The 13,113-nt window shown below is 44.2% G+C and overlaps 3 protein-coding genes across 3 annotated transcripts; 1 reads left to right on the top strand and 2 right to left on the bottom strand.

The window, feature by feature from the left end:
- Window positions 1–983: 983 nt before the first annotated feature.
- Window positions 984–1,632, bottom strand: ACHE_31189S (uncharacterized protein; the record flags this gene model as incomplete). The annotated part of the gene is made up of 2 exons (XM_043277891.1): window positions 984–1,538; window positions 1,588–1,632. 2 exons carry the CDS (start codon window positions 1,630–1,632, stop codon window positions 984–986), a joined length of 600 nt encoding a protein of 199 aa, XP_043135724.1.
- A 489-nt stretch (window positions 1,633–2,121) lies between these two features.
- On the top strand, window positions 2,122–3,039 carry ACHE_31188A (uncharacterized protein; the record flags this gene model as incomplete). Its single annotated transcript, XM_043277890.1, has 4 exons — window positions 2,122–2,354; window positions 2,420–2,626; window positions 2,692–2,832; window positions 2,886–3,039. The coding sequence occupies 4 exons, from the start codon at window positions 2,122–2,124 to the stop codon at window positions 3,037–3,039; spliced, it is 735 nt and encodes a 244-aa protein (XP_043135723.1).
- An 8,882-nt stretch (window positions 3,040–11,921) lies between these two features.
- ACHE_31187S (uncharacterized protein) lies at window positions 11,922–12,841 on the bottom strand (the record flags this gene model as incomplete). Its single annotated transcript, XM_043277889.1, has 2 exons — window positions 11,922–12,424; window positions 12,481–12,841. The coding sequence occupies 2 exons, from the start codon at window positions 12,839–12,841 to the stop codon at window positions 11,922–11,924; spliced, it is 864 nt and encodes a 287-aa protein (XP_043135722.1).
- Between the last annotated feature and the right edge of the window lie 272 nt (window positions 12,842–13,113).

Genomic DNA, 13,113 nt, shown 5'->3' with positions numbered 1-13,113 from the left:
TTTATTAGCTGGATGCCACAGTTATTCACATGAATTGATATAGAACACCACTGTTAGTGTTATTTATTTAATCAAGGTTATTGTCCATATCGAGCCCTAAAGCTATGTCGGATCATATTCCATGAACTCGAGGCTAGTATCCAGTTGCTGTCTCATATGGCATCCATCGCAGCCTCGCCATCCTTGAAGCCAAATATCCTTTTATTTCCCCTGAATATAGCACCAGTACAGCTCTGCGCACCCCTCGTAATCCTATCACCCAGCACTGCGACTATCCCGATGTCTACTCGGCTCACGTTCCGCTCCGTTTTCACGTTGTGGAGCCAAGGAAAAGAAAGGAATATTCACACCACCCAAGATATATGGGCCCGCACACTCCTGAATAGTAAACTTTGCGCACCGAAGCAAGTCTTGTCGGCCTTTTCACTACCGACAGTTTCATCAAGGCCATCAAGGAGTAACAAGGTCTGATCAGTCGAGTCAAATACAGCCTCTCAGAGCTGAAACTAGACAATCTTGCTCTCCTTGCAACGCAAAATATTTGTCATAAAGCAGCTCATTCAAACTCTTGGTTCTTTGAGACTATGCAAAGGTATCCAGAAGATGCAGTCAAAGTATTCCCCCCATAGCTGAGCATGCAGAAAATCGTGGACAATCTTCTTGCACAAAGTTGTTTTTCCTACGCCCGGACGTCCCCGTATCAGTATTCGCTTTGGTCGAGCCTCGGTGCCATCAGGGCATTTCCGCTTTTCAAACAACTTAGGCAATGTCACGCTCTTGTCTGTATTCAATTTCTGGACATTCATGTGGGTGAAAAGAGTAAAAACAGAAGGCGCTTCTCACTTGCAGGGCGGTATTCTACGGCAGAATTGTTTCCGCCTCCTATAGAGTACTAATTGTTCTCAATTGCTGCGTAACGGGTTTAAGAGAAAAAGCAATAGTTGGATAGGAGGAAAGTGAACTTGATTGATTTATCAATATGGCTAGACCAATCCCTTTGGATCCTTTGCTATCCCATTCACAATCTTATCACAAGTCTCAGCATCAACAACTCCGTCTGAGCCCAAATATTCTGGTCGCGAATACAGCTCCAAGACCTCGAAATCACAACTGGAAATTGAATTCCAAGCTGCCCAGGCGTACCGGAACGCTACCCTCCATTTCCACCAGATATTGCCATCATCACAGATTTCATGTTGCCCCGGGATGGGCGTTTCGGGGACCTCTGCATGGATTTCATCCCAGAGCGATTTTTTCATGCTGTGATGCAAAACAATCGTAGATTGTGCAGCTGATCGGGCATCTAGCACAGCGAACCAAACCCTTGTGATCTTGCCCATTGTGCCCCTCTGTGCGAGAAATTGGTGAAAATATTGGCGAATTTGCGCCTCACTCTGGCCTTCGAAACCAGTCACGATATCTTCAGCAGGAGGGGTTCCCTTTACTTGCACCTCTTCTTGGTCGGGGGTATGTATGAAGCAGAAGAGATTAAATGCATATTCTGGAATGGTGCTCTCTTCTTGGAGTTGTCTGATAGTCTGCGACGAGTTAGTACTATATATTGTCAACCAGGGGTAAGTTTCGTACGCTCGCGGGTATATTTGTTGTTGCAAATGTGAGGATACGCGACATGCTGAGTAGTAGTTATTCAGTACTCTGTTTATTCAGTAGGAAAAAGTAGGCATTAAGGAAGTGTTTATAAAAAAAATACAATAAGCAGTGCGAGGCTGAATCCGAGTTAGGCCCCACTTACTCTTATCAAGAGATCTACAAATATCCGCCCCCTACGGCAAGCCATAGCGGCCAAGCCCCACGAATTCAGCCCTGGTGAAACATCAGCCACTGCACTTCTAAGTTCTGACTGTATGCATGGATAATCTTTAAATGTATCAACTATCAAGGCAGATTTTTCCTTGTCCCTTGAGTGACAAGCAGCGACAAGCAGCGACAAATCTGCCTGACAAAAAGCCTCTTGATCAGCCCGAATACAATATCATGGCCAGAACACAAGATATAAGAGGATGAAGTATCCTCTCTTCTTAGCATTAAGAAACATCAAGTCCTCATTCTATCAAAGTTAATTTAATACACAAGACTAGAAACACATACACGACTTTGGAAATGCAGCTTCAAACCATCATTGCCCTCTGTCTCTATGCTGGCGCCCAGCAAGCTGTGGCAGCTCCTGTGGACAGAGACAACGAAGTGGCTGCCCGTGATCTTGAAGCCCGGGCAAGCCCAGGCGAAAGCAATGCCAACCCCATCAAGGCCTCTGTCAACGTTCAGGGCCAGAATCAACTACCATTTGACGCTGACTGCTATGCCATTCTCTGCAAGGGCGCTGACCGTATCCTGTGAGTTCTTCTTACCTGAAACCAAACAGAATAATTGCCTGAAAGTATACCTAACAACATTCCAGCCAGCGTGACAGCGACGAGACGAATCCAAACCGGAAGGATAGCGGTGTTACAAAGACATTTTCGGGAGGCAGCGGCTCGGGCCCTTTTAGGAACCCTCAGAAGGCCAATGTCAAAGTTCCAGCTCCCAAGTCGTCGTGGGACTCTGGTAACCCATTTGTGTCTCCTGAAGAATTCCCTTTTGCCTCGACCACACAGGGAGGAAACGGGTAAGTTGACTTCCTGCATTTGCTTAAGTAGGAATATACTGGGCTAACCCCCCGACTTTATACAGAGCATTCTTAGTGCCCGTGAACCAAGCGTCCCAGAATTCCCAGGGCGGTGCTATCAACGCAATGTACGAAAAGTACGATATTGACACGGCAGACTGTGGTACGGCGAGCTGGTTTGAACTCTCTTTCACCGGCTCACTTGGGTAAGCAGATATTGCCTCCTACATCATGCATAATATCACTAATACCCGGATAGTCCTTACTGCAAGGCCCTTATGGCCGGAATGACAAGCTCAGATCCCATCTGCCAAAAGAATGCCAAGGACGCTGTAGGTGACTGGGGCTTTGATGTTGGCGAGTATGTCTACAAGTACGACGGCCACTCCTACAGAGCAGCTGGCAAGCAATAGTCTAGTTCCTGTTAGAATGAAAGAGATCAGCCCTCTTTTCTGGTGGGTATAGCATAAAAGGACCTAACGCAATGGGGGTTGGCGTTGCGTTCAGCATTATGGATTTGTTTGATTTTAGGGGTTCTGGACGGCGTTGTGTATATGGGGCTTGTTTTTATATACCATTGGCTACTCTTGAGTTTCTTTCATTTCATTGATATTTCGACCTTTTTCATGTTCAGTCAATATGAGGAAAGACTTTCTGTTAGAACTATAAAACCCAAATCACACTCTGATTACTCACGCCACTCTGTTCCCGGCGCCTAAGTCAGACTGAAAACAGAAATGTTCGCAAAAGTTTTCTAAATCAGTAACAATTATTGACTTTTCATGATGTCTCATCAAGAAGCTATGCAAACAAACCGAAAGCCCAGAATCTCGACAGTCAGAAACGCCAGTCTCCAGTTTTATGTATGCCAACGTATTCAATGTTTCTTGTTGATCGAGTGTTGATTCTCGGTTTCCGCCTTGTGGTTGAGATCTTTGACATCTGTCAGAACCACACCAGTCTTCAAATTTGAAGATCATTGGCAGCGAACCTCAATCCACTTGGCTTCACACCAAATGCGGGTATATATCTTTTCTAGTTCCCCTTGAATGCATACAATGTCCGGGAAATTTCCCGCCATGCAGTAACCTCATCAGCAGAACCAGCGACTATCACTGGGACAATGTGGCAAAGCCCTTTTTCATCTCAACAGATGAGTATTTGGGAGACATTTTGTCAAGCATCGGCTCCAGTATGCTTGCAATTTTTTTTTTTTTTGCGATTGGTATGATCTGTTTGCCGGGAATCGGTTTTGCTCAGCAGCCAGAGGAGATTGATATGGTTTGCCTTGAGTTTTCGTCTCGATCATTGACATCAGCTTTGTTACTGTATCGACTTGAAATCAAGTTCTGAAATCCAACATTATTGTCCTGTAGTGTTTGTGATACTGATCTGGTCTTATGTTTTCAGTAAATGAAGAATCTTGCTTAACATGAGCCAACGGCAATGTACTGGGTTCCGACTTGTGGCGTCAAAAAACTCTATTTATTCACAGCACATTGACGACACGGCTGGAACTGTGCTGTTGATCAGTGTCAATATGCCCTGGTCTAAACGAGAACCGGGCAGGCTGACCAACATCACCCATCTTGTCCACGAGGGAGAGTAAGCTGTGAATAGAAGGTTGTAGTTTCCTTTGTGTTGATTATAGCAACGACAAAGTATTAAGCCGAGCGATGGCTGGTGGCGAAAGTCCAATTTTATGAATTCTACAATGTAAGGCTTTGATAGCACGAGCACATCAAATTCCCAAAGCTGATATGCCAAGATATGGAGCTTCAGACCTCGCCGAGACCCTCATGAGGGTATTAGGGTGACCCTCCGAGGGTTACCCGCGGGTGAGGGCGAGGTTTACGGAGGTTGTCCTTCCCAGTAGCCTTGCCGCATAACCGGGCTTACCAAGCTCAGCCTTGCTGCGCAATACACTGCCCACGGATCAGGGAAAGAAGGATTTCATATTATACCTTGGAATTGATAAGATTAGCTCGGCTAATTCATCTGGCAAAAGGCAGATCATACGAATGGTATTAGGCTCTGGCCGCAACTTTTGGATAATAGTCGCCCAGTAATGATTGTTAAGAATTCGGTGTATCTCATAATCCGGTCAGGAGGTATTAGACTTGTGTTGACACGGCTAAATGAGGGCAACTAATGAGAGCATCCATGGGAAAATATGTTGGGCCGAACTGGATAGTACCTAACGACAAAATTAGTATCAATAACTCCCGACTGCTTACAGGCGGCAGAACAGTTCCCGCATAGCCATGGACTAAGATTGCCTGGGACGGGTACGAACTAATCATCCAAAGTTACCAACACTATCACCGATCACTTGTCAAGAGAAGATTGTGGCTATGTGCATATGCCAGATAGTTCAGTGTTTGGAGTTGGAAGAGGACAACCAATGATCAGTGGTTCTAGCAAGCTAGTGGACCATGATGGTTTCAGCTACTAAAGTAAGTATTATAAGATTATATATCATTCTTCTTAAAAACAGAGTACATACGACCATAGGGTGTGGAAAACAGGGCTTCCCGTCCGCTCAGCCGTACTTAAGCCACACGCCGGCCGGTTAGTAGTTGGGTGGGTGACCACCAGCGAATCCCGGCTGTTGTATGTTTTTTTTCTTCCCCTTCTTTTCTTCAAACAGCATCAATATCAGCCTATTAGACAATCTTTAAATTCTCCTCTATATAAACCTATAATAGTTATTGGTATTCTCGTGCAGTCCGGATTATCGACTTCCCGATCCGCCGATCCTGTTCTCACTATTCATTGAGTCCATGACATCTGGATTCTAAATAGTTCTGCATTCTACTCTATACGATTCTAACTGTTATAACCAATGTGTGAAATTCTAGAGTGAGGTTGGTTTAGGTTTACCTCACCTCAGCTCCGAGTTCTACAGGCTAGTACCCGGTCATGTTACTCTAAGGAGTATTGATTTGCCCTTCTCTCTGTGATTCTTGCGTGCTTCCTTTTGGGGCCGGTAGGAAAATGATTCTGAATTTATAAGTTTGAGGGCGAAGATGATATGATTAAAAATATATTCTTGCATAGGCTACAGGATGTGACTTGATCTGAAACTGGTGGTGAACTGCTTAAAGATCACTTGCTGATTCCTGAATTCTGTTCCGCCGCTCTATAAGATCAAGCTCTAATCTCTCATTCTCAAGACGCTGTTTTTGAGTCTCTTCTTCTTGCTTTTTGATATCTGCTTCAAGCTTTCGAAGCTCAAGCTCTTGACGTCTTACTTCTAAACTTGATGCATTTGTGGAAGCAGTTCGATGGAGACCTTTTAAAGATATTCTAGATCTAGCTGCTTGTTAGCTGCTTGGAAAGCGCATGCCAGGCACCTGGAAACTTACTCATTGTCACCATTCTGTGAAGAGGATTGGGAATGTGACCTTATGCTCCTTTGATGTAATTGGGATTGCCCTGAAGCAGTCTCATGACTATGGGCTGAAGAGGAGCGTTGGCGTTTGCGACTGTCTATATTGGAGTAGTCGGTAAGTGCTTGCTAAGTAGCTAGGAACTAATTCAGGTAGTTATCAAGGGCACTTGCTTTCCCGACTCATATAACGAAGATAGCTGGCTTCCATATTTGATGTCCGATATGAATGATGAATGTTGAATTTCCTGAAATTATCATATTGAAGAATATCATCTTTGTCCAACTTTGCAGAACTAGATAGCATTAGCATTATAGTAATAAAGTGATTGTATGTGGTTAATAACTGCTCAACACATACTTCTTAACTGCTTCAGTCAATGTTAAATACTTTCCAGATGCGTATGACTCCTGATGTGACTGTTCAACAGCATTTGTATGATTGCACAAAGCAGCAAAGTAATGAGATTGGATTTTAGAGCATGCTTTATTCAAGCCTGCTTTAATAACTGGACTTCTCTTTTGTATTGCCCATGTCTGAACGTTGGCATCTTCAAATTCTATTCCACAGTTAGCAACTGGTCATGTACTGCTTAGGGAGAGGTTATTCACTGATCAGTAGTTCAACTAAAGCATCATAGTCAGCCTCTGATTTGCAGTCTAATAGACTCATCATACGGCTCCAAAGAGGATATCCTTGATTTCTGGTCCCGATGGTATTCAGAATTGATCGTTGAAAATGGACTCGGCAAAAAATTATTATATGTTGCAGATGCCATGTCACATCATGATTTTGAGGGTCAATTTCAGACAAATATTTACCAAGTCCTGAATGGTTATTGAGTGCTTAAGAGGTGGCTGTGAAGTACTTACCAGTATATTGTTTTGAGTCCATATCAACAATTATTCCATGAATACCAGTTCCATGAATTGAATCAAAGAGTACTGGATGACCAGTAATTTTTTGAACTAAGTCAAAGGCCCGTTTGAAAAGAAGATAATGGCCCTCAGTGGAATCCACAGTGGTAAAGACCCGTAGTAAAGTAATGACTAGTTGTTCATTGGTTGAGAACTGTCTGTCAAGCACTTGGAAAGCACTTACCTTTACACTGATCTGGCAAGAATGTTGCAAAGAGCACTTCATTCATGTTCTTAGATCGGATCCGCTTGTAAGACATATCAACTTCAAATGAGGAAAGTTGAGATAGAAGCTCAATCTGTTTCTTGAAGCCACATAGGATCATGGTATTCTGTGAATCATGATATTGTTCTTGGATATAATCCTAAGAGCTTGATAAGTACTCCCTAATCATATAAGCACTTTGAAAATGCATACCTTAATATGTTGGTCAGTGTTTTCAAGAAAAATGAGACTGTTGACATCCTGCCCGCTTGGATATGACAGCAGACGCTGTTTTTGGATAATTGCTGCAATTCGATCTTTGTTACAGAAGCTTGAGTGGATTTTTGTCAATGTAGAAGCATCATGCTGCTGACAAAACGCCTCTAGCTGTGGATTTCGCAGGAATTGTGCTGAATAACCAGTTAGTGACTGGTTGAGAGGCACTTATGAAGTACTTACCAGTGGTTAAACTTGGATCACGCATCTGCTGAATGATCCTTTTCACTCCTTGTAAGATCCGCTCTGGTGCTTTGGTTGGGGGAGGTGGTGGGTGTTTATGCACACCATGTGATGTGAATAATATATATGGGTATTGGCCTATATCCACTGGGACTAGAGCATTGAAGATAACATCACAAGGTGTATGTTGCAATCGACCTGATCCTTGAGGATGATCCCGGCCTTTGAAGCAGTTAGTGACCAGTTGCCAAATGGCTGATAAGTACCTACCACAGTATTTTCGTCGGGATGACAATGATTCAAAAACACCACACTCTTCAGTCGCTGGTATAATCTCTTTATTAAAGAGATCTTCAAGAAACTGCAAGTTAATCATTGTATGGCCTTGAATTGCTCCTCTATGATGTTTTGTCAAGACACCGTATGATTCGTTTATACAGCCAATATAAGGATCATACTCGCCATGAACATTCTGAAATAGTTAGAAACTGCCTGATAAACGCTTATGAGAAATTTCAAACAAACCATTTGGCTGTATCTCTTGAAAACTGGTTTACAGGAAGGGAGTTGGTCAATACAGGCAAGGCCTTTCTCAAAGAAAGCAACTTTTGATCGATAGTAGCTAAAGGCAGTTAGTAACCAGTCTCTAGCCAGTTAAGAAGCAGTTAAGACTTAAGATACCTGTATGCATTCCGTTTGCCAAGGTCAGACTCTAAGAGCTGAATATCCTTCTGAGACTTTTGGATTTCTTGCCAAATAATATCATCAACAAAGGTATGATGACAGGATTGAAGGAATGAGTTCAGAAATTCACATGCATAGATTCCAGAGCATTTCCAGGTCCATTTTTTGACATGGCATCTGAAAAATGGGCAATAGACTGGTCGTTCTTGTCCATATTGCAGTCGTTTTGCATATTGGATCTAATGAATACTTAGCAATCAGTCATAAAATATCTTATGGTCACTCACGTCATGCGCAAGTTGCTCCATTTCAAGCTGTGATCGCCCTCTTGATGCAACAACATATGAATATCCATCAATATGGCTTGCTGGATACTCCGGTAGATCATCATTATATTCAATTTTGAGCGTTGTAAGGCCAGGTCCTTTAGCACTAGTAAGTGGAATTGGTATAGCTGGTTCCTGTATTAAGTAGTTAGTAATCAGTTAAATACCACTTAATTTTGGAGTTGTTTCCCACCTCGATATCCGCTTCAGCATCGAGATCCAGTCCAGTTAGCTCATTCATGTCAATGGTAGAATGATCAACGTCCATCTTGATGTAAAATTGGTAATACAATGAAATTGATATTAACCCACTTGTGAACTGCTTAAATCATTCAGAAAATCATTCAGAATATTATGAGCAGTGGGAGGTAATTGTGGAAAATGAATTACAGGCGTATCTGTATGGTACTTAAATGGTCATGCAAGCCGTTCATGCTTAATAATTGTCTTGGCAGTCACGTGTTGCTGGTACATCTCATATGAGCTCATCCGAAAGCTCGCGTGGGCTGCGTACACGCGGCGGCCAGCTGGCCAGCTCGGTGGTCGGTTACGTTAACTAAGTTAACTATGTCGAACCTGATATTTGCCTGAGGTGTCAGCATTCAGCATCACCCACTATTATTGGATCGCTCTCACGAGCTCCACCACACTCTTTAGATAGCAAGTTTCCCTGATTCTGGTTCGGACATCATCAACTATCGGTACAATGACCAGATGATTCAATAGCACATTCTATTTTGTCCATATAGCTTCATAGCAGCTCTTCCTCTCTCGATCTCCGGATCTAATAGTATCGCTGCCGGATTATCTGCAGACCCGACCGTACCGCTCTTCACCATGTGTAGTATGTGTAAGGCGCGGCGTGCCACAATGGCCGCTGTTGGCATCAGGTTCACCCGCCATGACGAAGGTCTTCGACCGAGGTCCGAGCCTAGGGAGGCTAGGTGGTGATTTACAAGCTCAGGCAGTGAAAATACGGCTTTCTTTCTTGTGGGCGAAGGGTACTCCCTCTTCGCCACAGTAGTTGTTTTATTCCTGCAACCAAACATATATGTCAATTCTAAGCTAAAGACCTCCAAGAAAGAGGGCACCTCTGCTGCATTGATGCCACACTGTCCTCGGCTACCAAATGATGTGTCTTCATTGTATAGTCAGGCGGCTCAGGCCCCTCGCTGCACAAGTACTGTGTATGTAGAGCTCAGGCCTCATCGAGACTCCATTACTCTGTACGTGAAAGTGTGGCCCGGCCCGGGCTTTGGGCCGGTTCGGTTAACCTAATGGAGGCCGCGTGTGGGCCTAGGACAGTTAGCAGCCTACACGCCGGCTCCCCAGCCAGACAGGCTACTAAATATGAAAGAAATTACCGCTTGACGGGCCAATTGAATGAGTCATGGGGATCCTCAACTGTTTACCATGTCTACTTAAGGTAAGTCCTGAGATCTGCTTAAAAGGAGGGCTGGTACGGGGTATAGGGGCAATGTCTAATGAAATACAATATATGACTGTGCTAGGTTGCTAAATGCACGATAGGTTCGAATACATATAGCAGAGGGGAAGAAATAGACTAGTTGTCACGGCGCTCTACTAGGATGATGGAACGTCCAACTCATGGGTTCTACCTAGGTAGCTATCGACGAGAATAATCAACATGAGGAAGGAAGAAAGGAGGTAACGCCATATTTATCAACAAAGCAATAAAGCAAACAACCACACCTCACGTGATAATCAACCAACGTGACCAGGCCGTCACATTACCCCCCGGCTTCAATAGGCATTGTCCTCAATGTCATGGTCAACCCACAGGTAAGAAAACATGAGAAGGCAACAATACATGAGACACTTGAAAAAGAAAAACACATGAACATGTCCAAACATCTCCAAAAATCAATCATCGAGATCATTAAGGTCATCAAGACGGTTTGCCTCTAACCTTGCAATCATCTGCTGGTTCCATATTTTATTGGATTCCTTGTGTGCCTTCATGGAACAATCCTTCACCCAATGATCAGAGGAGCCACATCTCACACAGGATCCTTGTTGTCGTCGTCTGTTCCTTTCATCTAGGGAGGTGGACGCTGCTGACAGGGAGTTGATATTGATGACGCTGAGGTCCATAGGATCAGACTTGGTGTGAGAGCCAGATTGGTGTGATTGAGAGTGGGAAACATTGGTGGAATTTGAGCTGAAAGAATGACTTCCCAATTGTTGAACCACACGAAGGAAATCAGTGTATGATTTTGGAAGATTCAACTGCTGGTTGAGACGTCCTCGGAGAGTAGGATTGAGGCCTTTCCTGAACGCTGAAATCTTGGTGACATCAGGCCAATCTTTGCCCTTTGCCTCATAAAGAATCCTCTCAAACTTGGCGATGTAGGCTGCCACAGATTCACCACTATCCTGCTTTAGGACTAGTAGATAATCTTCAGCTTCTTGAACCTTGTTGGGGTTGTCATAAACCAGAGATAGTTGATCAAGGATGGTGTTGTAATCCCAGGTGTTGGTGTCTTCTGCATAAGATAACTGGGGAAGAACTAGAGCTTGGACTTTGCTTTCCAGATTCAGATAGACATAGTAGAACTGAGCCACTGCATCACCAATAGCTGGAGCATCAATCCTAAGCTTAGCCTTCATCGAAGCAAGCCAGGTATCAAACTTCAAAGATTGGCCATTGAATTTCTCGGGATCAGGGAGGCATGGCTTTGGTCGTTGAAGTGGTTTGGGTTCATTTTTGACGGATTCGATTTCATTCTGGAGGGCGCGGATCGTAGAAGAAAATTCGTTTCGGAGTTCTTGAAAGGGGTCCATGATCTTTAAGAAAGGGATCGTGAGCTTGAATCTTGAAAAACTTAAGTCTTGAGAACTTGAAGGGGTGCCAGCATAGTCGCAACCACTGGACTTCTTGAAAGTTGAACTTGAATATGCCAACAACAGAAGTTTCAGTCCTGAGCTCTAGAAACTTAACTGAAGCAGCGCTTGACTTGACTTGAGGATGAACTTGAGGATGGAAACTTGAATGGAGACACTGTTATAGCCTGGCCAGCTCCCGAACTGCGGCACCAGCGAATCCCTTGAAGGGAGAAGCCTTTGGTATTTCTCTCCCTAAGGTATAAAAGGAGGATGTTGATTATTATGTCACGGCGCTCTACTAGGATGATGGAACGTCCAACTCATGGGTTCTACCTAGGTAGCTATCGACGAGAATAATCAACATGAGGAAGGAAGAAAGGAGGTAACGCCATATTTATCAACAAAGCAATAAAGCAAACAACCACACCTCACGTGATAATCAACCAACGTGACCAGGCCGTCACACTAGTCGGACAAGTCTTCGTCAGGAGTATCGTACCAGAGCTCAGAAAAATCGGGGTCCGGCACCGAGGGACTTATCTTCATAGTGACGACTTCTTTGAGGTCTTCGACATTATCATTCCAAATCGCTATCCTCCCTAAGTATCCCATGCCATACGGTGGTTCTCTCCTGAATGAATCTGGAGGATCACCGAGTAGCTCGTGAAGCTTACGAAGATAAGGACCCCAAAGCTCTCCATATCTCGTTTCCAGCAGTCCGCGATGAACTTCTTGCATAGCAATCACCGTCTTATCATAAATCATGATTTCATCATATTGTGTGAGATCTAAGAGTGTGGCAAGATCTTTGAGACAGAGACTCTCCATTCTCTGCTGTCTTGCCTTGGGTTCCAGAATCACTATGCTCCAAAGCTGATAGAGTCCTCGCACGAAACGTGCACGTTCTGTCTTTATCAAGTATGGTGGGCGGGGCTTGTTTCCGAAATATGGCCAGGAGGCTTTATTGGCTGGTGATGCTGTTGGTCAGCCCCTCCTTGGTGACAGAGAGATAGGGAATACAAACGTTTGTTTGGACCTGTAGTAAACCGATAAACATAGACCTTGTTAAATTGCTCAATCGATTTTTTCATCACCACAGTGTTCCGGACTAGTTGCAGGACGTCGTGAGTAGTCAAAACGTGTGAGTCGGCTGGTGCGCCGCCTTGATCGGCCAACAAAGTGCGAGCATAACGGCGGCATTGGATGGCTTTGGGGCTGATATGCTGATAGATTATGCTCACATTGGCCGTCCAAATCCAGCGATTTTGTTGGCAGGTTGCAGCAAAGCGCAATGCGTCCCAGAAAGAGGAGAGAGAACAGAAGCAATGAAGAATGATTTCAACCGGCAGGCGGGAGAAAGAGTCAGACCGAGGGACTTCCATCATACAAGAAGTCAAAGGAGGGATGTATGTGACTGCTAGTTGTGTCAAAAGAGGTTATTTGGATTATTATTATTATCATCATTTTGCTTTCATTTGGAATATTTTGGGTGACTCACATTATCGACGGATGATACGTTGAGAAGGCTGACAGGCTGACAGCTGGGCAGTGCTGGGCTGGCAGTGCAGGGCAACCTGCGAACCAACAACGCACCACCATCGTTTGAATATACTCACCAGAGCCTCATTTGCCAGGTACACTGCCATTCGTTACACAG

The sequence above is a fragment of the Aspergillus chevalieri genome, chromosome 3 (genome assembly GCF_016861735.1).
Source record: "Aspergillus chevalieri M1 DNA, chromosome 3, nearly complete sequence".
NCBI classification, from domain to species: domain Eukaryota; kingdom Fungi; phylum Ascomycota; class Eurotiomycetes; order Eurotiales; family Aspergillaceae; genus Aspergillus; species Aspergillus chevalieri.
Note: the sequence above shows the minus strand (reverse complement) of the source record. Positions and strands in the feature narration are given on the sequence as shown.